Source organism: Cebus imitator, unplaced genomic scaffold (genome assembly GCF_001604975.1).
Source record: "Cebus imitator isolate Cc_AM_T3 unplaced genomic scaffold, Cebus_imitator-1.0 Scaffold3, whole genome shotgun sequence".
NCBI lineage: Eukaryota > Metazoa > Chordata > Mammalia > Primates > Cebidae > Cebus > Cebus imitator.
The window spans coordinates 11,667,273-11,694,751 of NW_016107318.1; the positions used below are offsets into that span (position 1 = coordinate 11,667,273).

General features: G+C 37.0%; 1 protein-coding gene across 1 annotated transcript in view; it reads left to right on the top strand.

The window, feature by feature from the left end:
• The window catches only part of ANKRD13C (ankyrin repeat domain 13C), a 101,949-nt gene that overhangs the window by 65,611 nt on the left and 8,859 nt on the right, over positions 1-27,479 (top strand). The window contains exons 11-13 of the mRNA XM_017531948.2: positions 19,016-19,095; positions 21,097-21,195; positions 24,267-24,367. Of these exons, the coding sequence (XP_017387437.1) occupies positions 19,016-19,095; positions 21,097-21,195; positions 24,267-24,367 (280 nt within the window). The remainder of the gene's footprint in view (positions 1-19,015; positions 19,096-21,096; positions 21,196-24,266; positions 24,368-27,479) is intronic.

Consider the following 27,479-nt stretch of genomic DNA (forward strand, 5'->3'; position numbering starts at 1 on the left):
AGATGGATTCTCACTGTGTTGCCCAGGCTGGAGGGCAGTAGCTCAATCTCGGCTCCCTGCAATCTCTCCCTCCTGGGTTCAAGTGATTTTTCTGCCTCAGCCCCACCAGGTAGCTGCCTATAGACCGTGCCTCCAGGGCTGGCTAATTTTTGTATTTTTAGTAGAGATGGGGTTTTACCATGTTGGGCAGGCTGACCTCAGCCTCCCAAAGTGCTGGGATTACAGGTGTGAGCCACTGTGCCCAGCCCTAATGTTAATTTTTAATCCATGCCCCTTTGCTGATATTCCTTCTGCTTTACTAATCAAAATCTGCTGCTTTGAAGGCCCAGCTAAAGATCCACCTACTGTATGGTGTCCTCTCTGACTTAAACCTTCTCATATACTTCTTGTTCAGCATACTGAAACCATGCTATATGCAAAGAATTGTGTGACAGTAAGGAAAGGGGAGGAGAAATGAGGAAATAAAAGATGAGACATGGTAACTGCATCTACAGTCCTCCTCCTCTGTGAAGTAAATTAGATGCATTCATAAATTTATTTTTTATTTGTATAATTTTAGATTTCCAAAAAGAAATACTAGAGTCATACAAAGAATACTTGGACACCCTTCATGAAGATTTCCCATATGGGCCAGGCGAGGTTGCTCACGCCTGCAATCCCAGCACTTTGGGAGGCCGAGGCAGGCAGATCATCTGAGGTCAGGAGTTCAAGAACGGCCTTACCAACATGGAGAAACCCCGTCTCTAAAAATACAAAAGTAGCTGGGTGTGGCGGCGCATGCCTGTAATCCCAGCTACTTGAGAGGCTGAGGCAGGAGAATAGCCTGAACCTGGGAGGCAGAGGTTGCAGTGAGCCAAGATCCTGCCGTTGCACTCCAGCCTGGGCAACAACAGCAAAACTCCATCCCTCCCCAAAAATTTCCCAGATGTTAACATTTTACTGCCATTTGTATAGCACCGTTTTTCATACTGCAATATAGGCATCCTTTAGTCGGTTATAAGAAATTAATTTAGTGGTCCATAACTACTTTTTCTTTTTCTTTTTCCCCTTCAGTTGTTGGCAATACTTAACAAAATGAGTATCTAAATAAAGTGGTAAGCCAGGCACAGTGGCTCACACCTGGAATCCCAGCACTTTGGGAGGCCAAGATGGGAGGATTGCTTGAGTCCAGGAGGTTGAAATCAGCCTGGGCAACAAAGCAAGACCCTGCCTCTACAAATAATAATAATAATAAATTAGCTGGGCACAGTGGCATGAGCCTGTAGGTTCAACTACTTGGGAAGCTGAAGCAGGAGGATCACTTGAGCCCAGGAGCCTGAGGCTGCAGTGAGCTATGATCGTGCCACTGCCACTGTACTCCAGCCTGGGTGACACAGTGAGATTTTATCACCCCCCCCACAAAAAAATAGATGGAGAAAAATCAGAGCACATTGCACATTATGAGAGTCATTACTACTTCATGAAACAATAGCTTCAAGAGTATATGTGTTGTATAAACATGTGTATGTTTGAGTGCTGGATTATAACATAAATTGTGAGTCACAGTTATAAAAAGGTTCAAGGCTTCTACAAGGAGGCTGGAATTCCTGGAATGTTTAGTCCTTTCTCTAAACATTGTCCCGGATTCTATGTCTTAGTGATGGTTAAACTTTCCAGGATAGTATGCCAGGTTTCAACTAATTCATAGTAATACTATGTGTGTCAGTAAAACATTTTAATATTTAGAAAGTAAAACATTTTAATATTGGGTAAATCAGCTATAGTTTAGTTGAATACATTATGTAAAATGTTTACGTTCAAATTGTGATCATGCCATTTTAGTGTTATCCTGTACCCTTCCTGCCACATCTCATTTGTGCTCCTTATTTTTCTTCTGACTTTGGGATAAAGCTTCACCAGACTTAAATTTTCCAGAAGCCTGCTGCTATTTACTGATCTCTTCGTCAGTAGGAAATATAGGTCAAGATGCACTCAGGAAATAGAAACAGAGGTGAATTAATAGCGGGAATGCTGAGCTCAGTCTTTGACGTGGCTACCGTCTTCTCCCATTGTTGACCAGACAAAAGCCCATCTCTTTGGACTTATATTGTGATTTAAATTTTATTAGAGTTCTTTTGAAAAAAATAATTTTGTTGTGTTGGTGGTTATTGCCACTTTTGTTTAATTTGGGCAACAAACTAATTTGGGATGAGTATATGGAAACAAGACTTTAGAGTATGCCATTTCATGGACTGTTTGCCAGTTATTTCTTCTGGTCTGATTTATGTACATTTAAACTTATGAAAGGTAACTTGATTTCTTAAGGGCAGAGATTGTAAACAGATGTACTTGAATAAAGAGGTCTTTAAGTAGCATTTTAAGCAGCTATAGTTTTGTAAGTTGAAATTAAAACATAGTTTAATGCCAGATAGCTAGGTATTGGAACAAATTGATATTAATTAAATTAAATAATTAAGCTCTCAACTTCTAATCAGAAATTAAAGGAAACACTCCCTATATGAACCATAGGAGTTTTAACGTTATAGTTGATTAATATTTAAATTCAATTTGTCAGTTTCTACAAAAGATAAATGTGGTAGGATTTTGATTAGGATAATGATGAATCTGTAGATAAATCAGTTTCAACATAAAACCTGTTTGGATTTTTTTAAATTAAGCTTTGTATTTTGAGATAATTGTAAACTCACATACAGTTTTATGAAATCATACAGAGATTCCATGTATGCCTCACCCAATTTCCCCCAATGGTAACATCTTGCCAAAGTGTAGAAGAATATCACAGCCAGAATATTGGCATTTGCAGGCAAGACACAGAAGACGTCTACCACCATAGGATCTGTCATGTTCCTCTTTAATAGGCACATCTGCTGCCCCCTTAGCCTCTCTCTGTTCCTTATGCCTGGCAACCACTAATCTGTTCTTCCATTTCTTTAATGTTGCAATTTCAAGGATGTTGTATAAATGGAATCGTATAGTACTTAGCCTTTTGAAATTGACTTTATTTTTTTTTTTTTACCACTTAGCATTTATTTTTTCACTTAGCATAATTCCCTGGTGATTTATCTAAGTTGTATGTATCAATATTTTCTTCTTTTTATTGCTGAGCAGTACTCTATGGTATTAGTGTACCACAGTTTGTTTAACCGTTCACATGTTGAAGAACATCTGGGTTGTTTGGGCCATGATTAATTAAGCTGCAATAAACTAGAATGTAATATAAGTCTTCATTTATCTGGGATAAATGCCCAAGAGTACAGCTGCTATGTCATATGGTAGGTAGTTGAATGTTTAGTTTTGTAAGAGACTGCCAAAGTGTTCTTCATTTTACATTCCTATTAGCAGTGTATGAATGATCCAGTTTTTCTGTATCCTTGTCAGCTTTTGGTATTGTCATTATTTTCTATTTTACTCATTCTGATAATGTTTAATGCTATCTCATTTTGATTTAATTGCATTTTCCTAATGGCTAATAATGTTGAATGGCCATCTCTTCACGTGCTTGTTATCTGTATCTCCTCTTCTGTAGCATGTCTCTTCATACCTTTTGTTCTTTTTCTAATCGGATTTTCTTTTTTTCATTACTATTGAGTTTTCAGTTGTTGTTTTTGAGGCAGGGTCTCACTGTTTGGCTTAGACTGGAGTGCAGTGGCACGATTGTGGCTCCCTGCAACATTGACTTCTCGGCTCAAACAATCCTCCCACCTCAGTCTCCTAAGTAGCTGAGATTACAGGCATGCATCACCATGCCCAGTTAACTTTTTTTGTTTGTTTTGTTTTTTTGTAGAGACAAGGTCTCACCTTAGCTTCCCAAAGTGCTGGGATTATAGGCATGAGCCATTATACCTGGTCCAAAGTTCTTTATATATTCCAGATGTTAGTTCTTCATCAGATTGGTGTTTTGCAAATATTTCCTCTCACTCCATAGCTTGTCTTTTCATGTTCTCAAACTGGGCTTTCACTGAAAAAAAGTTTATCATTTTGATGACGTTCAGTTGATCAATTTTTATCTTACGTCACATGCCAAATCTGAGAACTTTTTGCCTAGCCCCAGGTTCCTAAGATATTCTCCTGTGTCTTTGTGAAAAGTTTTATGTCTCTATATTTTACATTCAAGGAAATGACCATTTTTAATTAATTTTGTGGAAAGTTAAGAGGTTTAGGTCAAAGGTTTATTGATTTATTTTTGTCTTGGATGCCTAGTTGCTCCAACATCATTTTTTGAGAAGTCTGTTCATCTTCCACTGTATTGCCTGCTGAGATTTGTATAGGGATGGTGTTGAATCTACAGATCAATTTGGGGAGACTTTATATCTTAATAGTATTGAATCTTCTGTTTGATGAACATGGTGTATCTCTTCATTTATTTAGGTTCTCTATAATTTCAGAAGTGTTCAGTGTACAAATCGTACACATTTTATTACATTTATCTTGTAAATTTTTAATATTTTTGAGGCTGTCATAAAAGATTATCCTTAAATTTTATTTCCCAGTTGTTTGTTTTTCATATATAGAAATAATGCGATTTTTTTTTTGTTGTTGTTGTGATAGAGTCTTACTCTGTCACCCAGGTTGGAGTGCAATGGCGTGGTCTCATCTCACTGCAACCTCTGCTTCCCAGGTTCAAGAAATTCTGCCACAGCCTCTCAAGTAGCTGGGGCTACCCTGGCTAATTTTTATATTTTTAGTAGAGATGAGTTTCACCGTGTGCTCACTATGTTGGCCAGACTGGTCTCGAACTCCTGACCTTGTGTTCTGCCCGCCTTGGTCTCCCAAAGTGCTGGAATTATAGGCATGAGCCACCGCGCCTAGCCAAAATGTGATTTGTATATATATATATATATATATATATTTTTTTTTTTTTTTTTTTTTTTTTTTATATTTTTTTTTTTTTTTTTTTTTTTTTTGAGACAGAATCTCACTCTTGTTGCCCAAGCTGGAGTGCAATGGCGTGATCTTGGCTCACTGCAACCTCTGCCTCTTGGGTTCAAACGATTCTCCTGCCTCAGCCTCCCAAGTAGCTGGGATTATAGGCATGCGCTGTCACGCCTGGCTAGTTTTTTATATTTTTAGTAGAAATAGGGTTTCACCATGTTAGCCATGCTAGTCTCGAAGTCCTGACCTCGGTGATCTGCCCGCCTCGGCCTCCCAAAGGATTTTCATATTTCTGTATTTATATATTTCATAGTCTTTTTATTTTATTTTTAAAATTTTTTTGGAGACAGAGTCTCATTCTATCCCCTAGGCTGGAGTGCAGTGGCATGATCTCTGCTCACTGCAACTCTGCCTCCCAGGTTCAAATGATTCTCCTGCCTCAGCCTCCAGAGTAGCTGAGACTATAGGCCCTCACCACCACACCTGGCTAGTTTTTGTATGTTTAGTAGAGACAGGGTTTCTCCACGTTGGGGTCTAGAACTCCTGACCTCAGGTGATCCACCCATCTCGGCCTCCCAAGTTGCTGAGATTACAGGTGTGAGCCCCACACCCTGCCTATTCTCTAGTCTTTTGTATATTACTTAGGATTTTCTACAAATGCTCATGTCATCAGATAATAAAGATAGTTCTACTTTTTTCTTACCAGTATTCCTTTTATTTGCTTTTCTTACATTACTGCACTGGAAAGTAACACCAGTATAATAGTAAATAAAAATGGTATGAGCAGGTGCACATGCCTTTGTCCTGAGTATAGAAGGGATGTTTTTATACTGATATTATTTATTTTTAAAAATTGCTCTATTATTTTTCAACCTAAGTCACTTATTTAAGAATTACTAAGAATGATGATTGTGTTGTTGTCAGCACAGTAATCCCTTTAAGATTATATTTTTAATAATTTTAGAATAAAGAAAATGTGCCTTGTTATATGTTGTGTAGACTTTTTTTTTTTCTTTGTCCAGAGCTGCAATCTGTTTATTGAAGGACATAGATCAATAGTGGGAGTATATTTATTAGATTGGTCATTTTACAGCTTATTTATTTATTTATTTATTTTTATTGCACTTTAGGTTCTGGGGTACATGTGCAGATCATGCAGGATTTTTGCATAGGTATATACATGGCAATGTGGTTTGCTGCCTCCATCCTCCCATCACCCATCTCTGGCATTTCTTCCCATGTTATCCCTCCCCAGCTTCCATACCCCACGCTGTTCCTCCCCTATTCCTTCCCAACAGACCCCAGTGTGTGATGCTACCCTCCCTGTGTCCATGTGTTCTCATAGTTCAACACCCACCTATGAGTGAGAACATGCAGTGTTTTTCTGTTCTTGCGTCGTTTTGCTGAGATTGATGGTTTTCAGATTCATCCATGTCCCTACAAAGGACACAAACTCATCATTTTTTATGGCTGCATAATAGTCCATGCTGTAGATGTGCCACATTTTCCCTGTCCAGTCTATCATCGCTGAGCATTTTGGTTGGTTCCAGGTCTTTGCTATTGTAAATAGTGCCGTAATGAACATATGTGTGCATATGTCTTTATTAAAGAAGGATTTATAATCCTTTGGATATATATACCCAGTAATGGGATTGCTGGGTCAAATGGAATTTCTATTTCTAGATCCTTGAGAAATCGCAACACTGTCTTCCATAATAATTGAACTAATTTACACTCCCACCAACAGTGTAAAAGTGTTCCTATTTCTCCACATCCTCTCCAGTATCTGTTGTCTCCAGATTTTTTAGTGATCGCCATTCTAACTGGTGTGAGGTGGTATCTCAATGTGGTTTTGATTTGCATTTCTCTAATGGCCAGTGATGATGAGCATTTTTTCATGTTTCTTGGCCTCAAATATGTCTTCTTTTGAAAAATGTCTGTTCATATCCTTTGCCCACTTTTGAATGGGGTTGTTAGTCTGTTTTTTTCTTGTAAATCTGTTTTAGTTCTTTGTAGATTCTGGATATTAGTCCTTTGTCAGATGAGTAGATTGCAAAAATTTTTTCCCATTCTCTTGGTTGCTGGTTTACTCTAATGATTGTTTCTTTTGCTGTACGGAAGCTCTGGAGGTTAATTAGATCCCATTTGTCTATTTTGGCTTTTGTTGCCAATGCTTTTGGTGTTTTAGTTATGAAGTCCTTGCCTATGCCCATGTCCTGAATGGTTTTGCCCAGGTTTTATTCTAGGGCTTTTATGGTGTTAGGGCTTATGTTTAAGTCTTTAATCCATCTGTAGTTAATTTTAATGTAAGGTGTCAGGAAGGGGTCCAGTTTCTGCTTTCTGCACATGGCTAGCCAGTTTTCCCAACATCATTTATTAAACAGGAAATCCTTTCCCCATTGCTTGTGTTTGTGAGATTTGTCAAATATCAGATGGGTGTAGATGTGTGGCATTGCCTCTGAGGCCTCTGTTCTGTTCCATTGGTCTATATCTCTGTTTTGGTACCAGTACCATGCTGTTTTGATTACTGTAGCCTTGTGGTATAGTTTGAAGTCAGGTAGTGATGCCTCCAGCTTTGTTCTTTTTGCTTGGGATTGTCTTGGCTATGCGGGCTCTCTTTTGGTTCCATATGAAGTTTAAGGTGGTTTTTTCCAGTTCTGTGAAGAGGGTCATTGGTAGCTTGATCAGGATAGCATTGAATCTGTAAATTACTTTGGGCAGTAGGGCATTTTTACAATATTGATTCTTCCTAAACGTGAGCGTGGAATGTTTTTCCATCTGTTTGTGTCCTCTCTTATTTTCTTGAGCAGTGGTTTGTAGTTCTCCTTGAAGAGGTCCTTTACATCCTTTGTTAGTTGTAGTCCTAGGTATTCTCTTTGTAGCAATTGTGAATGGCAATTGGTTCTTGATTTGACTCTCTTTAAGTCTGTTATTGGTGTATAGGAATGCTTGTGATTTCTGCACATTGGTTTGGTGTCCTGAGACTTTGCTGAAGTTGCTTATCAGTTTAAGGAGTTTTGGGGCTGACATGATGGGGTCTTCTAAATTTACAATCATGTCATCTGCAAATAGAGACAATTTGACTTCCTCCTTTCCTAACTGAATGCCCTTTATTTCTTTTTCTTGTGTATTTGCTGTGGCTAAAACTTCCAATACTATATTGCATAGGAGTGGTGAGAGAGGGCATCCTTGTCTAGTGCCAGATTTCTAAAGGAATCCTTCCAGTTTTTGCCCGTTCAGTGTGATACTGGCTGTGGGTTTGTCCCAAATAGCCTTATTATTTTGCAATACGTTCCATCGATATCTAGTTTATTGAAAGTTTTTAGGATTAAGGAATGTTGAATTTTGTTGAAGGCCTTCTCTGCATCTATTGATATAATCACGTGGTTTTTGTCTTTGGTTCTGTTTACGTGGTGGATTACATTTAAGGACTTGCATACGTTGAAGGAGCCTTGCATCCTCGGGATGAAGCCTACTTGATCATGATGGATAAGCTTTTTGATGTGCTGTTGCAAACTGTTTGCCTGTATTTTATTGAATATTTTTGCATCTATGTTCATCATGGATATTGGCCTGAAGTTTTCTTTTTTTGTTGAGTCTTTTCTGGGTTTTGGTATCAGAATGATATTAGTCGCATAAAATGATTTGGGAAGGATTACCTCTTTTTGGATTGTTTGGAATAGTTTCAGAAGGAGCGGTACTAGCTCCTCTTTGTAGAATTTGGTTGCGAACCCATCTGGCCCTGGGCTCTTTTTGGTTGGTAGGCTGTTAATTGCTGCCTCAATTTCAGACCTTGTTATTGGTCTGTTCAGGGTTTCGACTTCTTCCTGGTTTAGGCTTGGGAGGGTGCAAGTGTCCAGGAATTTATCCATTTCCTTCTGGTTTACTGGTTTACGTGCATCGAGTTGATGGTAGTTTGTATTTCTGTGGAATGGTGGTGATATCCTCTTTATCGTTTTTATTGCATCTATTTGATTCTTCTCTCTTTTCTTTTTTATTAATCTGGCTAGTGGTCTATTTCATTGATCTTTTCAAAAAACCAGCTCCAGGATTTATTGATTTTTTGAAGGGTTTTTTGTGTTTCTATCTCCTTCAGTTCTGCTCTGATCTTAGTTATTTCTTGTCTTCTGCTAGCCTTTGAGTTTTTTTTATCTTGCTCCTCTAGCTCTTTCAATTTTGATGATAGGGTGTCGATTTTAGATCTTTCCTTCCTTCTCATGTGGGCTTTTATTGCCATAAATTTCCCTCTAGACACTGCTTTAAATGTGTCCCAGAGATTCTGGTACATTGTGTATTGATTCTCATTGGTTTTGAAGAATATCTTTATTTCTGCCTTCGTTTCATTATTTATCCAGTCAACATTCAAGAGCCAGTTGTTCAGTTTCCGTGAAGTTTTGCGATTTAGAGTTTGTTTCCAAATCCTGAGTTCTAATTTGATTGCACTGTTGTCTGAGATACTATTTGTTATGATTTCTGTTTGTCACCACCAGGCCTGCCTTACAAGAGCTTTTGAAAGTAGCACTAAACATAGAAAGGAACAACCAGTACCAGCCACACCAAAAACATACCAAATGGTAAAGAGCATTGACACAGTGAAGAAACTGCGTCAACTGACGGGCAAAACCACCAGCTAGAATTAAAATGGCGGGATCAAATTCACACATAACAATGTTAACCTTAAACGTAAATGGGCTAAATGCCTCAATCAAATGACACAGACTGGCAAATTGGATAAAAAGTCAAAACCCTTAGGTGTGCTATAGTCGGGAAACCCATCTCACATGCAAGGACACACATAGGCTCAAAATAAAGGGATGGAGGAAGATTTACAAAGCAAATGGAGAGCAAAAAAAACCAGGAATTGCAATCCTAGTCTCTGATGAAATAGACTTTAAATGAGCAAAGATCAAAAGGTACAAACAAGGGCATTACATAATGGTTTGGACTTTCGATTAGGAAGAATTGAAGAGTTGCATTTGAGAAGTTTTTCAGAGTTCAATTACAAATCTTTTTAGAAGAAATTTAAAGAAAATATAGTAATTCTATCAGATATTAATATGTGTAATTTGATTTGGTTTAATTAGGTAACGTATGGGATGCAAGAACAACATAATATAATTGATAGCTATAATTATAAAAAGATATCGGTAGGTGTATGTTGTTTTTTCTCTTAGACACAGACATAGAATTTAACACCTGGAAAGCAGCATGGAACTGTTACCAGTTTATTTATATACAACAGTGGGCATTAAATAGAAGAAAAATATTTGTATGCATTTTGTTTACAATTTTAGGAGTATAGTTCTTTTAAGCCTGCATAACAAGCTTTTTATGAAAGGTATATATGGCCGGGCACAATGGCTAACACCTGTGATCCCAGCACTTTGGGAGGCTGAGGCGGGCAGATCCGGAGTTCAGGAGATCGAGACCATCCTGGCTAACACAGTGAAATCCCATCTCTACTGAAAATACAAAACAAATTAGCTGGGCGTGGTAGCACGCGCATGTAGTCCCAGCTACTCAGGAGGCTGAGGTAGGAGAATTGTTTGAATCCAGGAGGCAGAGGTTGCTGAGATCGTGTCATTGCACTCCAGCCTGGGTGCCAGAGCAACACTCTGTCTCAAAAAAAAATTAAAAAGGTTATATATAAGTTTAACTTGGCCGGCACCCTGGTGGCAGGAGGATCACTTGAAGTCAGGAGTTCGATACCAGCCTAGCCAACATGGTGAAACCCTGCCTCTACTGAAAATACAAAAATTAGCCAGTCGTGGTGGGCGGCACAATGTAATCTCAACTACTTGGGAGACTGAGGCAGAATTGCTTGAGCCTGGGAGGTGGAGGTTGCAGTGAGCCAAGATAGTGCCACTCTACTCCAACCTAGGTGACAGAGTGAGACTGTCTAAAAAAAAAAATAAATAAAGTTTGACTCTATTATTTAATGTGAGGTTAAACACTATGGGATCAAAGAGGAGAGAACTTACAAATAAATTCAAGAGACATTCTCATTTTAATGGTGAGTTAGATTTAAAAATTTAAAGTGTTAAAAGATATTATAGCTGTGTGTGGTGCCTCACACCTGTAATCCCAGCACTTTGTGAGGCTCAGGTGGCTGGATCATTTGAGGTCAGGAGTTCAAGACCAGCCTGGCTAACATGGTGAAACCCATGTCTACTAAACATACCAATAAAATTAGTGGACCTGGTCGTGGGTGCCTATAATCCTAGCTATCTGGGAGGCTGAGGCAGGAGAATTGCTTGAACCCAGGAAGCAGAGATTCCAGTTAGCCGCCATCATGCCACTGCACTCTAGCCTGGGCAACAGAGTGAGACTCCATCTCAAAAAAAAAAAAAAAAAAAGACATTATAAATCAGTATTGAAAATTGATGCTTTTGAGGTCACCGCTGACAATATAAGAACAAATCACGTGTAGAAATAGACATATGCTATATTAATTTTCAAGTCATGGTGAATTGTAGGTTGGTAACTCAGATATATTTAATTAGTGACAGTTGTGTGGAAAGCATCATATTTTATCAGAGAGTAATGAAGGATTATCCAGTGGCCTAATTTGAGTTGAGTGCCATGAACTCAAATTCAGCTTCTACGGGTTAAAAACTAAATTTATTGAATGTCTTTCGAAGCTGGCTAAAAAAGAAAACAACAACAACAACAGAATTCATACACACCTCAACAAAGTTTTCTTTCTTATTCATATTGGCTTAAAACATTGGAGGTGTTAGCATGGGCTTTGTACTAAGTACTTCTGTATATTATCTGGTTTAGTTACTATAATGACCTAAAGAGGTGAGTGCCGTTGCCCATTTTATAGAAAAGAAATTGATGTTTAAATAAGTTAATTTGTCTGAGGTTACAAAGATAGAGAAGCAAAAATGGGCTTCTATTTTAGGAACCTGACTGCAAGCCTGTTCTTGCTCTAAGTATTTTGCTTCTTAGTCTATTTCTGTTATAGTTTCTTCTTTCTGTATATCCAGGCGTTAACATGTCTTAGCAATTCTTTCAGAATACTGGGAAGTTGAAGTTGGGAAAGACTGGGGAAAATCTTAAGAAATAATCCTGAGATGTGTTATTGGTAAATGTAGTAAAAACTAGTAGAGCACATAATAGTAAAAATATATGTTTTTGACTTTGGAGCATTATTAAAAGTTTCAAAAACCTAGAAAATATATGATTTCTTATTTTTTTCAAAAGACATGAAAATATTACATTTTGAAGTCATGTTTTAATAGAATTTCAATTCTTAAATGTCTACTTTTTTTTTTAATGAATTTATGTGCTTTATTATAAATGAATAGCTTTTGGGTTTCTTCTCGTCCCCCACCCTCAACCAGTATTTATTTCAATTTCTGCAAGAAATGGCTTATAGGTAGTATTTAGGAGGAATTATTTGCCATTTGACTACTTTTACTGTGCCACTTTTTCTTCCTTCCCAGATGTGGTTTTAGTATTTAGCATTTATTTTTGACAAAATTTTTGATAGCAAAATTTAAGTGCTCAGAAATTCTTAAGTCATGGATCCTAACTCTTGTATTTTTAGCTCCTTGTTGTAACCAGTTATCATTGGAGTATGGAACAATGTCCTATTTATACCTTAGAGTCATTGATAAAAGCACTTACTGCATACCCACTATATGTTCAGAATATTGAGTTAAGCCCTATATCATTATGGATTTTTTATTTATTTAAAAATCTGAATAGGAATACATAATAAAATACATGAATATCTTAAACTTTTGGAAATATCAGAATAATAACAAACCTAGAAATAAAGTATTTCCTATATGCTTCAAGGAAAACAGTCATCAGAAGTTTTAAATTCATGAGGGAAAGGCTTGAAGGCATTTCAATTACAGAGCCAATTGATTTGGCTAAATAACATTAAAGAGTTACCTGGTATCCTGTAACAACCTTTATGTCTTCCTGTTTCATTAGATAGCCATGGCACCAGTATAGAGGAAGCACTGAAGGATTCAACTAGAAGTGTCTGTATATAATAAAGGACTTTGAATTTATTTGGGGTTCCTTGAAAAAAAAAAAGAGACTAATTAGAATAAACTTAAACTAGAAAACACATTTTTAGAATATGATAATTTATATTTATAATGAGATAAATTGCTCAATAAAAGATTAAATTACATTGATTACAGTCTTTACTAAGATGGGGAATGTATAATATATTGTTTAGAGAGAATTTATTTGGAAATAGTAGAAACTTATTTGGAAAAGTTATTACCTGAAAAAAATATAATGATGTGACTTGCCACATTATCTAATCATGTGACAAATGTGTCTTTACCATGAAAATGTTATATATATATATATATATATATATATATATATATATATATATGTATATATAATATTAAAAATATTAACAGAGATTTGAGTATATATGGGATTATTCTTTGCTATGGTTCTAGTTTGGAGCAGCAATCTTAAACTTTTCCAACTGTTTCCCCTAAAAGTAAAGGTTCTATTAATGCATGTCTCTCTGCTTTCTAGCATATCACTAGATACTATTTTACCTCATGTTTTGCCACAGCGTTTGTAAGGGTCATTAACTAGCTTTTTAAGCTTCGTCATTCTACTGATAAGCTATTGCTATATGCCACAGTATTATATATAATATCCCACTGTACATTTGGAATTTAGTATTGGTTATAAGTTTGGCTGCTTATGAGAAATCTCAAAATAACAGTGACTTAAACTAGATAAAAGATTATTTTTCTCTCATGTAAAAATATGAGTTTGTGTGATTTTTCTCTGCTCTGTTAGTTACCCTCAGACATAGCTTTTTTCTTTTGTCTTCTCTGCCATTCCTAGGATGTGGCCTTCATCCATGTGGTATAAGATGATTTATTACCAGTTTCATATTCCAGCCAGCAGGAATAGTAATTCTTTTATTTATTTATTTATTTATTTATTTATTTATTTGTAAGACGGAGTCTTCCTCTCTCGCTTATGCTGGAGTGAAATGGTGCAGCCTCAGATTACTGCAGCTTCTGCCTTCTGGGTCCAAGTGATTCTCCTGCCTCAGGCTTCCGAGTAGTTAGTAAAGACAGGGTTTCACTATGTTGACCAGACTGGTGTCGAACTCCTGACCTCAGGTGATCCGCCTGCCTCAGCTTCCCAAAGTGCTAATTAGAAAGGAGAAGTCCTATCTATTCTGTTTGAGAACCCATTCAGAAGTTGTACACTTCACTCTGTTCACATCCCACTGGTTAGAATTTAGTCATATGGGCCCAGGCATAGTGACTCATGCCTGTAATACCAGCACTTTGGGAGGCCAAGGTGGGAGGATGGGTTAAGCTCAGGAGTTCAAGACCAGCCTGGGTAACATAGTGAGACTCTGTCTCTGAAACAAATTTAAAAATAAGATGGACATGGTGGCATGTACCTGTAGTTCCAGCTCCTTGGGAGGCTAGGATGGGAGAATCACTTGAATCCAGGAGGTCATGGCTGCAGTTAGGTGTGATTGAGCTACTGCACTCCAGTGTAGGTGACAGGGCAAGACTCTGTCTCAAAAAAAAAAAAAAACTGGTCACATGATAACACCTAGCTGCAAAGATGACTAGAAAAGAAATCTATTCTAGGAGTTCATATGCTCATCCAAAAATCTGGAAGAGAGGTTCTTTTACAAAGACTAATGGGAGAACAGATATTGGGGAGACAACTAACAATCTCTGACATCTGGTCAGTGAGTACATAAACACTGGTAACTGTCACCCAGATATATGCCTTTAACTATATTCTTCCTTCACGTCACCAGATCTATAGTGCTTTTGCCTACCTCTACTTGAATAAGCATAAATGTCTAAAATGTAGTATGTCTAAATCTGATCATGCTTTCTTTCCTCCTTCCTCTTTTCTTAGGTGGTGACACCATTATCTCTGTATTTACCCCAGCCAGAAACCCGAAATTTCTTCTTGGACTTCTTAGCTTTCCTCTTATCTCTATATCTCATCAATTACAAAGTCCTAAGGATTTCTTGAGTCTATTTAGTCTATTTTCTGTCCTTATATTTTTGAACAGCATGCCCTTATCATTTCTCATTTGGATTACTGAGATAGCTTCCTAAATACACTGCCACCAGAGTAATCACACTGAAATAGATGGAATCGTGTAATGGCTATGCTCAATAACTAAATCGTATAGAGTACTTGCTATGTATGAGAAACTTTTTAAGCACTTCATATTTAATAGCTCATTTTTATCATCACAGTAAACCCTCTGAGGTTATATAGTTTACTGAACTGAGACAAAAGAGGTTGAATAATTTGTTCGAAGTCAGCTAGTCATTGTTGAAGCCAGAATTGGATCACTCTAGCTCCACAATTGGTGTTTTAACCACTATATGGTATTGCTCAAAAATATTTGTCCATTGCTTCCTGAGTAAAATATGATCTACTTTGTATGTAAAATCCTTTCAGGCCACTTTTTTCTTTTGTGCCTGGCCACTTAACCCTTAATGTATACTACTCATACAACTAGACACACTGCACTTGCAATTTCCCAGTATATCATGCTTTCTCTCACCATTCTCCTTTCCCCAGTTCCTTCAACCAGTTCTTTTGTTCTCTTTTAGACTCTTCAACTCAGGAGTCACCAGTCCACATCTTTTGGCTACCCCAGTCTGTCATAAACCCCTTCTGTGTGCATTTATGTCATTCTGTAGCCGCAGTCACCCTCAATTATATCATAGCCCCTGTCACCCTCAATTATAACAATTTACTTTTTGTGTCTCTTCGTTAGCTTCTCAAGGAAAGAATATGATCTTTCATCTTGCCTGATACTCAAAAAAATCTGTTTCCTTTTTCCTTTCTTTCCACATCCCTCTGCTGCTACTCAGAGATCATCAATAGCTTCTAACCAACAAAATTTATGGCCTTTTTTCAGGCTTCTTTCTCCTCTAAGTCTCTGTAGTGTCATATTGAAACAGTCTTTCCTTTTGGCCTCCATTAGGTTGTAGGGGAAGCTAAACTTTACCTCTTCCACACTTAGTTCTTAGTTGAAATGGACTCTCATATCAAAAAACAGGTTTACAAGAGAAAAGCAAACAAGTTTATTAAAGTGTGCCATACACCACACAAGAAACCTCAATGAAAAGTAACTCAAGGACTGGACACGGTGGCTCACACCTGTAATACCAGCACTTTGGGAGGCTGAGTCAGGTGGATCACTTGAGGCCAGGATTCTGAGACCAGCCCTGTCAAAATGGCAAAACCCCATCTGTATTAAAAATAGAAAAATTAGCCGGGCTTCATGATGCACACCTGTAATCCCAACTCAGGAGTCTGAGGCAGAAAAATTGCTTGCACCTGAAAGGCAGAGGTTGCAGTGAACCGAGATCATACCACTGCACTCCAGCCTGGGTAACAGAGTGAGACTATATCTTAAAAAATAAAACAACAACAACAAAAACTAACTCAAAACAGTGGCTTAGAACTCTGCTTATTCCCTTATATAGCATCTTTGACAAAGAACAATAAATTTATAGAGAAATGACAGGACAAAGGAAAGTGATTTAGGTTTCCAAGAACAGGAAAGATTTGTTTGCAGATTCCTCTGGTGCTGTCTCTGGCCCAGTAAGAGTATAGAGTTATTGCCAGTGAAGCAAAATTTATATTCTATATTTAGGCAGAAAACTATAGGGAGGACAGAAAAAAAGCTTTTCCTCCATTTACTGCTTCTCTCTCTCTCTTTTTCTTTCTTTCTTTTTTTTTTTTGAGACATTGTCTTGCTCTGTCATACAGACTGGAGTGCAGTGGCATGATCTCAGCTCACTGCAGGCTCCACGTCCTGGGCTCAAGCAGTCCTCCCACCTCAGCCCTTCAAGTAGCTGGGACCGCAGGTGTGCACCACCACACCTGGTTACTTTTATTGTTATTTTTTTGTAGAGATGGGGTTTTGCCATGTTGTGCAGGCTAGTATTGAACTCCTGAGCTCAAGTGATCAATCTGCCTTGGCCTCCCAAAATGCCAGGATTATACTTATGAGCCAACACACCTAGCCTGCGCTAAGCTTTTTGTATGTGTTATCTCCATTAATTTTTAACTATGAGTTAGTAACCCAATTCTCATTTTGCATGTGAGTTAAGTTGGTATAATAGAAAGTAACTTGCCCAAATTCACACAACTACCAGGTATTGGATCTGGGATTCTAACTCAACTTTGTGTCTTAACAATCCTTGATTTTAACACTCTAATATTTGGCTCATTAACATCTTACATTAATTTTATGTAAACCACATTTATTGAATGAGATCCTCTCAATGTTATTATCACCTTGTTATGTATGTTAGTCTTTTATGTGTTGTCTTTTTGCTCCATAGTCCTGTTAGATTTTCATTAGGAATTGAAATTTTGTTTTTTTTAATGAGTTCTTACCCCTGCCCCGTTCCACTCTGATGCCCAGGCTGGAGTGCAATGGCATGATCTTGGTCACTGCAATCTGTGCCTCTTGGGTTCAAGGGATTCTCCTGCCTCAGCTTCTCAAATAGCTGCGTGCCGCTATGCCTGGCTAATTTTTGTATTTTTAGCAGAGATGGGGTTTCACCATTTTGGCTAGGCTGGTCTTGAACCTCTGACCTCAAGTGATCCACCTGCCTTTGTCTCGCAAAGTGCTAGAATTAGAAGCATGAGCCAACACACTCAACTAGTTCTTTTTTTTTTTTCCCCTGTGAGGCAGGGTTTTACTCAGTTACCCAGGCTGAAGCGCAGTGGTGTAATCATGGCTCACTGCAAGCCTCAACCTCCTGGGCTCAAGTGATCCTCCTGCCTCAGCTTTACAAGCAGCTGGGACCACAGGCACGCACCACCACACTCAGCTAATTTTTTTTTTTTTTTTTTTTAAAGAAACAAAGCCTCATTATGTTGCCTAGGCTGGTTTCAAACTCATGGGCTCAAGTGATCCTCCTGTCTTTGCCTCCCAAAGTGTTGGGATTACAGACATGAGCCAGTGCGCCTGGCCCAGGAATTTCCAATTTCCACTTCTACTCTAGAGTTTAGTTCCTTATTGCCAGTTCATCTTACGGGGATTGAAATTGATATTTAGCAAAGATAAGGTGAAAGCTTTAAAATCTGACCTTGGCAATTTTTACTATCTATTGTTTATCTCTGTTTTGAACTTCCCTTCTGAGTTTAAATCAGTCTACTTGTGTTTTTTACCTTTAATTCCTTCTGTTTTAAATCTGAAGTCCAATAAGATAGTCTTGTTTATTACCCACAGAAGATTGCTGTCTTTTCGGATATCTTTTCTATTTTCTATAATCTCATTTGGCTTTTAATAATATGCTATTTTATATTTCTGGCTTACTTTTCATGCCTGTGTTTTTTTTTTTCTTTCCAATTCCTTGAAGTCAGAGTTAGTTTTTTTTTTTTTTTAGTTGGAGTCTCACTCTGTTGACCGGGCTGAAGTGCAGTGGCTCAATCTTGGTTCACTGCAACCTCTGTCTCCTAGGTTCAAGCAATTCTCTGCCTCAGCCTCCCAAGTAGCTGTGATTACAGGCACCTGCCACCATGCCTGGCTAATTTATTTGTATTTTTAGTAGAGATGGGGTTTCACCATCTTGGCCAGGCTGGTGTTGAACCCCTGGCCTCGTGATCCACCCACCTCAGCCTCCTAAAGTTATGGGATTACAGGCGTGAGCCACCATGCCTGGCCTAGAGTTAGTTTTCACACTTCTCTGTAGTTCCTGTGTTCAGCAGCTAGTATAATGCCAGGGACATTTTAGATGATTGAAACATTGAATGAATGGGCGTTATTATTGTCTTCTGGGGATTTAGAAAACAATTGATAATAAATATTACCAATAGAGCCAACCACCATGGCGCTATCTTGGAAGAAACCTTTTCAAGTATTATATTGAAGAGATTAAGTAGATTCTTTTTTTTTTTTTTTTTTAAAGGCAGGGTTTCACCATGTTGGTCAGGCTGGTCTTGAACTCCTGACCTCAGGTGATCCGCCTGTCTTGGCCTCCAAAGTGCTTGGATTACAGGCGTGAGCCACCATGCCCTGCCGATCGTTAGTTTTAATAGTTTACTATATATTTTAATCTTATATTTAAAAAATAACATTTTTCTTTCTCCCCCACTCCCACTTTTTTATTTTTATTTTTTTTGGCAGCCGGTTCGAAGACAGTCTCTGACACCTCCTCCTCAGAACACTATTACATGGGAAGAATATATATCTGCTGAAAATGGAAAGTAAGTTTTTTTCTTGTTTATGTATTACTTGGTTTTTAGAAAGAATAATTTATAAAAACTGAATATGTGAATATTTAGGTGTAAAATTATTTTGGAGAGAGAATTATTGGTATATTTTTGACTGAAGCAATTATTTTACCTTTTAAAAATATGGATTAATTATGATAAGGGCAAAGTGTCTCAAATTACTTACACTCTTTGCAAATAGTGGTAGATCTTTCTTTCTGTATCCCTTCTGTCAGTTTAGACACACCTAAAAAACTAAAGGACACTGTTCTAAGGAAAGATTTGTAGGAAATTGCAAAGTACAGGCCGGGCGTGGTGGCTCACGCCTCTAATCCTAGCACTTTGGGAGGCCGAGGTGGGTGGATCCCCTGAGGTCAGGCGTTCAAGACCAGCCTGGCCATCATGGTGAAATCCCATATAAAATAAAAATAAAAATAAAAAAAAAGGAAATTGCAAAGTACAGCTGCTTATTTGAGATTTCCCATTGCATGATGAGTTTTTGTATTTTGTGATTATCCTAATTTTTTAGCATAGTGTGCAAGGCCATTCATTATTTCTCTTCTCTTTGCCTTTCCAAGATCCTCACCTGTCTTTATCCTTTAGTTTCAACCTATGCTATACTACTTCTCACCATCCTTCCATAGGGCCTTTGCTGATGCAATATTACTAACACTTAGTAGAGTGCCTAGCACATAGCTCATACTCAGTTTATAATTATTGACTAAAAGAATGATGAATGAATAAAGGGTTTATTTTTAATAAATGGAAAACATTTATTAAAATGGAAAAAGTAAAACATTTATTGTGGCCAACCATTATTTTCTTTTGGTGGATAATAAAATATTACTTTCCCGCTCCTGTTTAGGAAGACGTTGTAATTATTTTTTTTTTCTTATTGAAATGTTTGTTATATTTTTCTAAATTCTCCAAGGTGTTTCCATCCTAATATTTTATAGTTTTTTTGTTTTTTTTTTTAAGCTGTGATTACAGGTGTGCGCCACCACACCTAGATAATTTTTGTGTTTTTAGTAGAGATAGGGTTTTACCCTGTTGGCCAGGCTGATCTTGAACTCATGGGCTCAAGTGATCCACCTACCTCAGCCTCCCAAAGGCTGGGATTATAGCCATGAGCCACTGAGCCTGACCTTATTATTTTATAGTGTTAAAAAAAATTTATGAGAGGATTATTATATTAGATTAGCCTCCTGCATGCACAAGGTACCAGGAGACCATACCAAACCAGAATGTAGTTACTTCTGCTAAGTACTACATAATTAAACTGAACTTTGAAATGGGCCAGTTTAAAAAGATAAAAAAGGACATTCCAGTCAACCTGAGTCAGCATAGTAAAGAAGCTTCTGTTTTTTTAACCGTATAAGGAAAGCAACTTTGAAATAACCAGATCACCTTTTTTTCCCACTGTTTCTGCCTCAGCCCTTTACAGTCAATAAAGCTAACCTCCTCTGTGCAGTGTATTGGAACACTCATTCTTTTTTACAGAATTAGATATTGCCCTGTGTTAGAGTTGCAAATAAAAGCCAATTAAATCTTTATGCTAAGTTGATCATTTTCTATTGACAATAGTTAATATAGAATTCCTTATTCTTCAGAGTATTTCTTATTGATCAATGCAGAAACTATAATAGTAAAGAAGATTGAATTAAATAAGTAACTTTAAAGATATACAATGATACCTTTAAACTTTTTTTACTAATGATTTTCTTTATTCCTAAAATTAGTGATTATTAAAATTATATTCAATGTGAAATTAGTTTAGATCTGATAATTTCTGAACTTTTACTATTGGCTATTTTTTTTAATTACCCTTGTCTTATTTCTTATACACATCTTATTCCAGTTTAGCATAATTTTATTTCTATAGACAGAGTAAGACAAATTGAAATATTAATGAATGTCATTGAAAGACGAAGATTCTTCTTAGGAAGGTGACAGACTATGGAAAAGTTTCCTAACTGTTTTTTTCTTCCATTTTAGAGCTCCTCATCTGGGTAGAGAATTGGTGTGCAAAGAGAGTAAGAAAACATTTAAAGCTACAATAGCCATGAGCCAGGAATTTCCCTTAGGGATAGAGTTGTAAGTTTGTTACTAAATTACAAATGTTTATGAAAGAAGCTATTAAACCCTAAAGACTGTAATAATATTTGCATTCCAGTGGTGCATTTGAGTCCTTTGAAATGAAAAGCAAATAGCCATTGCCTTGATAGTGTGTGCACTCTTCTAGAAATGTTCTGGTTTGCAAAAGTATTGATTTTTATTACTTTCATGAGATAAATTTTTGAATAGTTTATTTAAATTATAAAAGTAATACATGAATACATGCTTGTTTTTTTAAAAAAAATTAAAAGTATGGAAATTTATAGAATAAAATGTGATATTTTAACACATCAATAGTTAATGACTATTTGGTGTATTTTTGTCTAGAATTATATGTGTTTTTGCATTTTTAAAAAAAGAGAAATGGGGTAATAGTCCATGTTTTGTTCTGTGTGCTCCTTGTTTTCATAAAAGTGAGTGTATCTTGGCTGGACACGGTGGCTCACACCTGTAATCCCAGCACTTTGGAAGGCCAAGGCAGGTGGATCACCCGAGGTCAGGAGTTTGAGATCTGCCTGGCCAACATGGTGAAACCCTGTCTTTACTAAATATACAAAAATTAGCCGGGCATGGTGGCATGCACCTATAATCCCAGCTATTAGGGAGGCTGAGGCAGCAGAATAGCTTGAACCCAGGAGGTGGAGGTTGCAGTGAGCTGAGATTATGCCACTGTACTCCAGCCTGAGTGACAGAGCAGAATCCATCTCAAACAAAAGTGTATCTTGAAGATTTACAGTGATTATATTTTCGTCTATTTATTCTTTTTCCTTGGTGTTTTGTAGTGTTGATATACTGTTGTTTATCATTCACCTACTGATAAACATTTTGGTTATTTGTAGTTTGTCACCATTTTCAACAATTGCAGTAAACATATTGAATATATCCTTTCAAACCTGTACTCATTGGATGCTTCTTTTTAAAAATATTCAATTTGGAGAGATGGCTGGAATGAGAGATGGGTAGCAAGAGCTGACTCTGATACAACTATAGTTTTAGGCTCCTCACTAAAGTGGGAGGGAGCAGTTGAGCTGAAGCACCAGGCGATTGGTTCCTTTCCTTTCAATTCTGGCCTAATGGGTTGATTTTTTTTTTTTAATGGCCTAATTCATTTTTTAAAAATTATCGGAGAAGAGAGCAGGGTGCATACTTTTTTTAAAAGTACGTATATAACTGAGCTTTCCCCATATCTAGGCTTTAGAAAAGTAGATAGAATGTTCTATACAGCCCTCAAGTTATGTGAGAGAGAGTTAAGTTCCAGAAAATGTGGAGAGTTAGCCACACATATAGATCTGCCATAATTTGTCATATCTAGAACCCAATTGACTCAACAATGCACCAGTTTTATTTAATTTAATTAATTTATTTAAGACAGAGTCTCACTATGTTGCCTAGGCTGGAGTGCAGTGGTGCAATCACAGCTCCCGGTAACCTCTGCCTCCTAGGTTCAAGTGATCCTTCCACCTCAGCCTCCCAAGTAACTGAGACTACAGGTATGCACTACCATGGCTGGATAATTTTTGTATTTTTAGTAGAGATGTGGTTCACCATGTTGGTCAGGCTGATTACAAACTTACTGACCTCAGGTGATCTTGTCCACCTGGACCTCCCAAAGTGCTGGGATTACAGGCGTAAGCTACCATACTTGGCCAAAGATGCACCAATTTTATATTCTACTTACTAATAAAGAAGAAAACTGCAGCTAATATTAAGATGCCATCATTTTAGGAGTTACCTTAATTTCAGATATATTATGTGAAAAAAAATGAGTGTCTTAGAATTTATAAAATGTGACAGTTATAACCACTACTCTTGTAAAAGAAAATGAAATAAGGAACACAGCATACAAATACCAGATAAAGAATTTGTTCTAAATGGTCAAAAAAAAAAAAGAAAAAAGAAAAAAATTACATGTAAATGCCATAGAAAACAAGAAGGAACACGGAATCAGTAAAGTAGGTCATTTTAAGATGAGAATGTAGACAGTAAAATGAAATGCCAAGGAGATTGTAAAGCTGAGGAAATAAATTGAGCACTAAATGGCACTGTTACAAAACAAATACACTAGAAACAATAATGAACAGAATAGATGTAAATGAAAATTAAATTTTTGACAGCTCTTGGTGAATTCTTTTACTTAAATAGGAAGCCTCCAAGTATAACAAAAATAATATTCAAAATATAACAGAAGAAAATTTTTCTGTAATGAAGAGCTAAAGCTATAGGATGACAGACATTAGGTTCCAAGAAAAATTGATACAGAATGATTAGTAACAAATCTATCCTGATTAAACCATTGGGCTTCAGTTGTTGATACAGAATCCAAAGGCATCCAGACAGAAAAGGGGTAAAATCAGCCTGGCCTTACATTTTTTGACATATCTTTACTTTTTTGAGGCAACAAAAGTGTGATCTGTTAGTATGTCTAACTTTTTTTTATGTATGGAGGCAACTGAAGATTCTCAAATGCAAAAGAATTCAAGAAACGTAGCAGTCATGGGGCATTTTTGAAAGAAAAATACTACTATGTAAAGAAATCCATCCAACCAAAAGATGAAAGAAATTACAGTATAATGACTAGTATGATATAGACTGCTAAGAGATATTATGAAATTATGATTCAGAGGGAATGATAATATATCCTGAAATTTTATGTGAGTCAAATTTCCCTTTAAATTTAAAGATCAGCACTCATTTGTCAAATATCCACTAAATCAAGGAATATAAAGCACATTAGAAAGAGCCTTTTACACACACAGTAAATTGACAGTGGAAACCAGCCACCCAAACAGTGAGTCTAGTTATTAGCTTTGAGACCATTTAAATACGGACCTAAAATCAAACAATTGTGAAAATTATGGCTGCACAATCAAAAGTTATAAACCATCATAGAGTAAAAAGAATAAAAAAGGAGGAAGAAAGTGTGTAATTTACCCATCCTCAATATGTGGACATCAATACTACTGTCTAAGTTTGAAGCATGTAGCTAAAAAGCATAAGGACACAAAGCAAGCTGAACAATGAAAACATTTTTTTCTTCTTCCATTTTTCAGATTATTGAATGTTTTAGAAGTAGTAGCTCCCTTCAAGCACTTTAACAAGCTTAGAGAATTTGTTCAGATGAAGCTTCCTCCAGGCTTTCCTGTAAAATTAGGTAAGATAAAAATATAGATGTAATTTTAGTGTCCATTAAGAATATAAAGCTGTTTATTAACATTTAATAAACAATTTGTTTTAAAGCAGGGGTCCCCAACACCTCTACTGGTTCTTGGCATTTTATGAATGGGGTGCACAGCAGGAGGTGAGCTGAGTGGCAGGCTAAGGAGCATTACCAACTGAACTCCACCTTCTGTCAGATCAGTGGCGGCATTAGATTCTTGGAGGAGCATGAACACTATTGTGAGCTGCACATGTGAGGGCTCTAGGTTACACACTTCTTATGAAATCTAATGTGTGATCTGGGATGAAACAGTTTCATTTCAAAGCCTCTCCCAACCCCCACCAGTCTGTGGAAAAATTATCTTCCACGAAACTGATCCCTCCTGCCCAAAAGGTTGGGGGCTGCTGTTTTAAAGGAAAATAGATTTTCAAGTTGCTTATGTTTTTGTAAAGTTTTTCAGTAATTATATGCATTGATATTTATGTTTTGTCAAATATTTGAAGTGCCTGATGAGAATTCTGATTCTACTTGATTTAAATTAAATATAAGGGATACAAAACTATGTCATACAAGAAAAGCGGGTGAACTAATGATGCAATGTAATAATGTTTTTCATGTGAAATAGGGAGAATGGAGATTAGCCCAGATTTGCAGCCATGCTTTGAGTTTCTGCTTAGTGAGAATGTTTCTGGAGTCAACAGTCACTGTTGATGGATAAAGTAATACTCAAACATTATATTTTTCAGCAACAAATGTTTAATTTCATCTTAAGCAATGATCTTTAGAAACAGTACACTCATTTTTGCATACAATATTTCTTTCTAACATATCAGAGACTAAGGAAGAAGAGACTGTTAAAAGGTGTTTTGGATGTTTACTTTTAGATTTAGCATTAATTCGAGCTTCAGGAAAATCCTTTAAAACTATCCAACAAAGGCCGGGCGCGGTGGCTCACGCTTGTAATCCCAGCACTTTGGGAGGCCAAGGCGGGTGGATCACGAGGTCAAGAGATCGAGACCATCCTGGTCAACATGGTGAAACCCCGTCTCTACTAAAAATACAAAAAATTAGCTGGGCATGGTGGCGCGTGCCTGTAATCCCAGCTACTCAGGAGGTTGAAGCAGGAGAATTGCTTGAACCCAGGAGGTGGAGGTTGCGGTGAGCCGAGATCGCAGCCATTGCACTCCAGCCTGGGTAACAAGAGCGAAACTCCGTCTCCAAACAACAACAACAACAACAACAACAAAAAACCGCACACACACACACACACACACAAAACTATCCAACAATTCAACCATTCAGTATTTAATGAGTGCCGTAATTCTTCAGATATATCTTGTTTTATTCAATATTTTAAAAACCACATCTCAGAATACTTAGGCCAAAACGTTTTTGTTGCTAAAAATTAAACCTAATCTTTATAATTTTTGCACACTTGGAAATAAACATTTTCTAGATTAAAAATGACTTTTAAATAAATGATTTTCAAAATGTCACTCTAGTTGCCCTTTGCAATTCAAAAGCACTAGGAACCCAGTGTATACTTGGAGAAATCAGTGGTAAGATCTTACTAAGGCAGAAATGGTTAGAAAACTAATGCAATTCAGCGCTGTGTGTCATAGCCATAGGGGGTCTTTGTGTTAGCATTTCTGCAGAAGTTTGAAACTCCACTGCCATTTTCTATGCCACTGCCATTTTCTATGGTGAGGAAAATATTTCAAGTTTTAGACTTCCTTCTAGGTACTATTAAGAGACCCATGACAAACCAGAATAGAGAACAGGAGTTGAATAGATGAGAATTTCAAACTATCTCTGTATTCACATCTATTTTTAAATTCTAAACCCAAATAACACCCCACAATACATTTATTTTTATGCAAAGGAAATATTTTCATTATATGAGAAGGAAAAAATATCTGCAGTCCTTTTTTTGCAGGCATTTCTTTGATGTAGAACCACATTTTTAACAAGGAATAATCTTTTGCTTGTATACTTAAAGTTCTGGGATATTTGTTTAGCTATTTCTCTTTGGTTTATCCTTCTTTTGAACCAACCCTGTAAAAGTTCATTCCTGGGTATGTTTAATCTTTCATCGTTTCTCTTTCTACATTTAGGATAAAAAATACAATTAGGACAAATCATAAACATTTGGAAATTATTGTTAACACAATTACATGTTTTCAAAATCAGCCAGAACTTTAAGTGCTGATTATGAATGGTCTTTTCTCTGATTGCCTTCTTCTCTCATTTTGCTCAAATACCAAATTTAACCCTCTTTAATCAAATCTTCATCATCCCCCACCACTTTCTCCTACAACCTAAGCACAGATGATTTTTGCTTCCTTTGATACAATAAGAGAATATCAGAAATGGGACCACCCTCACTACTTCCAACCCTACATACAGACTTTTCTGCCCCAAGCCCAACCTTTTCTTTCATCTTCCTATCTCACTAGAAGTGGTGGTCCTCTTCTTAGCTTGAGTAATGTCTTCATTTGTATTATGCATCTATTCTCCTCCCAACTCTTTTTTTTTTAAAGCTAGCTGTACCAGTCACTTCATATTTCTTGTTTTCCTTCTACCTCTTTCTACTGAATTTTTCCTCTCAGTTGTTAGGCTTGCTCAGGTCTCTCCCCTTTTAAAATCAAACAAAAAACTGAAAAAAAAAAAAAAAAAAAAATCCCTGTAACTCCACCAGCCCTTGCTTTAATCTTTACTTTTCACTGCCAAGCCATTTGAAAGCCTACTTTTATCTCTCTATTCTTACTTTCTGTTTACAATTATATTTTAAATGGGCGGTGGACAGGGGGAGGTATAGGGACATAAAGTGAGATAAGTTTACTTCATTAGAATTGGTAAAATGATGACACCAGGAAACTGTGATAAGTTATACACGTACAAACACACACACACAGAGAAATGTATACCTAGAGGAGCCACTATAAAAGCTGTACAAAGAGATTACTCAAAAGCACCATAATTAAATTGCAATGAAATTCTAAAAAATAGCTAACCTGCCGGGCGCGGTGGCTCAAGCCTGTAATCCCAGCACTTTGGGAGGCCGAGGCGGGTGGATCACGAGGTCAAGAGATCGAGACCATCCTGG